The sequence below is a fragment of the Corylus avellana genome, chromosome ca9 (assembly GCF_901000735.1).
Source record: "Corylus avellana chromosome ca9, CavTom2PMs-1.0".
NCBI classification, from domain to species: Eukaryota; Viridiplantae; Streptophyta; class Magnoliopsida; order Fagales; family Betulaceae; genus Corylus; species Corylus avellana.
This window is the reverse complement of record NC_081549.1, coordinates 5,747,023-5,751,380: the sequence shown is the minus strand read 5'-3', so window position 1 is coordinate 5,751,380 and position 4,358 is coordinate 5,747,023. Positions and strand designations below refer to the sequence as shown.

Sequence of the window (4,358 nt, the reverse complement as noted above, 5' to 3'; positions counted from 1 at the left end):
CGCCACTACAAGCACTACCACCAAGATTAGGTTATGTCCTTATGGATTTGTAACCATACCATACCTACCCAAAAGGCCGAAAGAGAACGAAACGTCAGACGAAAAGGGCACATCCGTCATTTGGAACAACAATGATATGTAACTTAAATCTAATTTTTATGAAAAAAAAAAATCAGGCGTGAAAATGAAATTTGGCCGACAAAAGCAAGTCCTCGTTGAATCGTATCGATGGGCGCCTCTTCGTGCGAGCCGAGTCGAATAAAACGCAGAGGAAAGAGAGTGAGAATAATAAAGGAAGAAATAAAATACCCCTAGGTTTTGGGAAAGCCCGAGGAAATGTACGAATTGCAGAGAGGTTAAAACGAACTATTTTCCTTTACTTTTTCATGGAAAAACAGTCCGACTTTCCCGAGAAACAAACATGGGGGACGTGGGAGGAGCTGCTGCTAGCGTGCGCCGTCCATCGGTACGGCACCGAGAGCTGGGACTCGGTTGCCTTGGAACTTCAGAAGCGGAGCTCCACGCTCCACCACCTTCTCACACCTCAGAACTGCGAGCAAAAGTACCGCGACCTTAAACGCCGCTTCAGCCAAAACCAGGACGTTCCCGAACCCGACGACGACGATAACAATAGGACCGAAGACGATTCTGCTACTCCTACCATCCCTTGGCTCGATGAGTTGAGGAAGGTCCGAGTCGCCGAGCTCAGACGCGAAGTCGAACGTTACGACCTCTCCATAGTGTAAATCTTCACGATTTTTTTGATTCATTTTTGCCCTCAGAATTTTGAGTTTACGAGTGGTGGTATTTTTGGTGGATTTTGGAGTTATATTTATTGTTATGGTTTAGGTCTCTGCAATTGAAGGTGAAGAAATTGACGGAAGAGCATGAACGGAGTTCGAGAGACGATGAGAAAGTAAAGGAAAAACCGGATCCGGAGAGAACCGTAGAGAAATGCGGAGAGGAGGAAGAGGAGAAGAAAGATCACGATGGCGAAAGGGAGACTACGCCGCCAGAAAACGTCGCCGTGAAAGAGGTTTCCAGCGAAGATTCCGACCCGGAGTATCGGTCATGTAACGAATCGAATTCAACAGATCCGAAATGTGAGGTTCCAACTACCGGATCCGAAGAGATCGAGAAACAACCGGAACCGGTCGCCGGAGGATCGGAACCGGCTGTGGTGTCTACAAGACCGGCGGTCGAGGACTCGTTTAACGGGAGCTCCGATACGGTAGCGAAGGGATCGGCGGGGGCTTCGCCGTTTAGGGAGTCGGAGAAGGGTGGGTCGGAGAGGGGAGCAGGTGACTCGGCCGGGATGTGGGAATCGGTGGCCGAATCAAAAGAGGAGGAGGAGGTAAAAGAGAGTAACAGTGACGTGCAAAGCTCGGCGAGCTTGCCGAGGAAGAAAGGGAACGAGCCAAGAAATGAGGATCAATCTCCCGCCATCAAGCGAAGCCCCGTTAAATCTCAGCCGTTGGTTGATCTCCTCGAGATCCTCCGGTCTCACAGGTTTGGGTCCGTTTTCGAGCGCCGGCTCGAGAGCCAGGTAAAAACATGATTTAGTTTAGTGCTATAAATTATTCATTTTATTTTTATAATCTCCATAATTTCTTTTATTAAATTAAAAAAGAAAAAAGAAAAAGGGTTTTGATTCAGTGAGAGTGACATATCACCGTTCAAGCAATTATAAGCCAATAGTATGCCGACGTGTCATCCTGATCTTATGGATACGATCAACGATTGTGGCCATTGACGGGTTTAATATGGCCCCGTGAAAGTGTCCGAAAGAAAGAGGAATCCCAAGCCAAATGTTACCAAAGATGTGTTGGACCAATTCTCTCTTAAAGGAAATGGGTATTGCTTGAATCATAATCTCTACGTAACGCCTAAATGACTAAAACAACCCTGCCAACAATTGGGGTTTTGGTTACTTCTAAGGCCTTACTAGTATTAATGGTAAATTTTTTTTGTCACGGTACTAGGTGCACTTCCAAGTGCACGTGGCATTGTACTTTTTTTTTTTTTTTTTTTTTCTTCTTTTATAAATGTGGATCGACATTGACTTATGAAGGAAAAAAAAAAAAAAATTTCTAGCGTTTTTCATGCACCAAATATCTCTTTAGACCTTCCGATTAGGTTTCCACGTCAGCTCGATGGATCTTTCCTTATCATTTTGTGGAGAACATCTTCTGTTAGTGGGATATGTCCATGAATAGGAACGTCATTGATTGGTAGCCTTTGTGTCACCTATTTACTACGTTTATGGCATAGGGGTTCATTTTTTTTGTAATGGGCCATGTCATAATGTCGGGAGCTTTAATAGACCCAAAATTTCCATTGAAACTAGATGTGCCCCAAAAGTCGGTATTTACACGGGACTTGGTTGTTAGGATTAATCCATTTCTGTCTTTCATAATTTTATTATTATTATTATTATTATTATAAAGGGTCCAAGTTTTATCCGTAGGAGTCGAATGGCAATAATGGTAAATCCAGATCACTTGCTGTTTTGTTGTCGCTGACTGCTGAGGCAATGAAAATTCATTTGGACGTGTGGAATGATGCAGGAAACACCCAATTACATGAGCTTGATTCGGCAACACATAGACCTCGAAACAATTCGAACGAGGCTTGAAGAAGGTTGGTATTCATCCGTTGGTGACAGCAAGTTCTTTCGTGATCTGTTGCTTCTCTTCAACAATGCAATCGTCTTCTTTGGCAAGAAGTCCTCAGAATGCGTGGCCGCCATTGAGCTTCGAGGAATTGTTCTTAAAGAAATGGCCTGCAAGGCACTCAAGCCGGATCCAGCGCCAAAAGAACAAAAGTCGGTGCCTCCTGTGCCCAAGGTCGTGAAATCGGATCCAGAACCATCGGCTTCTTTGCTACTTAAAACGAAAATATCTGTCCCTCTTACTGCTTGTCGCAAACGCAGCTCAATCACTGCGAAAGCATTAGCATCGTCTTCAGCATCGGACAAGAAAAGAGAGCAGACGACCTCGTTGGTTGATGACAAGCCAGTTGTAGATTGGAAGCAGAATGATAAATCCTCTGCTAAGACTGAGGAATATCGCGTCACAAAGAAGAGGACAAGAGAAAGATTTAAAGCCGATTCAAGAAACGTGAACAAAAATGGCAACAAGGGCCGTACTAATCTTAGCACAAACAAGAATTCGGATGCCGTTCCCCACTCTGGTTTTTCGAGCAGAGAGTCGCACAGCGAGAATTCCGAGTCTAAGCCTGAGAAGGCGAAGAAGAATACCACCACGAATGCTAATGCGAAGAAGAAAGGCGCTGCGAATTTCTTGAATAGAATGAAGCGGTGCTCGTCGTCCAGCAACGGGCCGTCATTGCTAGAGACATTGAAGAGTTCTGATAATGGCAAAGGAAGAGCTGAGCAGAAGAAGAACGGCAATGGCAGCAGCGGAAAGGGCGATTCACGTAGACATCAAGCCTCGCGAAAGGGTTCAGGTGGTAAAAGAGTGAAGGAGCAAGAAAGCCCGGCAAAAAGGAGCGTTGGACGGCCGCCAAAGAAAGCGGCAGCACCATCTCCACCTGTTCCGGCTAAAAGGGGTAGGGAAGCTGTTGAAACTGAGGCGGCTGCTTCCCGGCATTCAAAGAAACGTTCAAGGAAATGATGGTAGTTTCTCTAACAATATGTTTCTTCCCATTTTTTCTTTTTTATTCCACGCCACTCTCTTCTTAATTATTTCCTTTTAACTTATATATTATAGGGGGGGTGGTAGACTACAAATCATGACAATTGATTTATTTATTTTTTTCCTTTTTTTTTTCTAATTGTATCTAATGTTGTTGGTTGAATATTTGCCCTACCCAATTGGGTGTTTGTGTTGAAAGTTAAAACTAATTAGCCAATCTTTAACAAATAGTTCCATTTTCTAAAAGAAATGGGTGATAATTACCAGGGCAATCTTAATATAGGGAAAGAATTAAGAAAAGAAAACGATTAATGTCATTTTCAATTTGGTCGACAGTCCTAGCTAGCCTTCCTACCAAGGGAATTAGTTTTCGATAGTTACATTAATGGCAACCACCAACATTAAAAGGCTCCAAGCTCTATAGATCAAAATGCAAACAAATCTGCTTAGACAACATGAGCAAATTTTAAGGTTTCTAAGTTTGGATGAAAAAATTCAAACAAATTTACTAGTGGCCAAAACGCCTATGTTCATCGGGCTAACTCAGTTTGGAAATGCAAGCTCGAAATCTCTCAGTTTGGTTTGGTGTAACTTTGAGCATGTTTGAGATTATGTTTAAGGAGCTTAAAAGTGTTTTTAACACTAAAAAATTCATTTAAAAAAAAAAAAAAAAGTACTCATTTAGTAAAAAAATTAAAAGCA

The 4,358-nt window shown here is 43.0% G+C and overlaps 1 protein-coding gene across 1 annotated transcript; it reads left to right on the top strand.

Moving 5' to 3' along the window:
- The first annotated feature begins 206 nt into the window (after positions 1-206).
- On the top strand, positions 207-3,884 carry LOC132162529 (uncharacterized). Its single transcript, XM_059572763.1, has 3 exons — positions 207-742; positions 850-1,546; positions 2,568-3,884. The coding sequence occupies exons 1-3, from the start codon at positions 387-389 to the stop codon at positions 3,633-3,635; spliced, it is 2,121 nt and encodes a 706-aa protein (XP_059428746.1). The 5' UTR covers positions 207-386; the 3' UTR covers positions 3,636-3,884.
- The last annotated feature ends 474 nt before the right edge of the window (positions 3,885-4,358 follow it).

Bases quoted from the DNA above. Each gene is read 5' to 3' on its own strand.
- LOC132162529 (XM_059572763.1), top strand. From the start codon at position 387: ATGGAAAAACAGTCCGACTTTCCCGAGAAACAAACATGGGGGACGTGG. The intron at 743-849 runs GTAAATCTTCAC...GTTATGGTTTAG, and splicing joins CGTTACGACCTCTCCATAGT to GTCTCTGCAATTGAAGGTGA. The intron at 1,547-2,567 runs GTAAAAACATGA...GGAATGATGCAG, and splicing joins AGCGCCGGCTCGAGAGCCAG to GAAACACCCAATTACATGAG.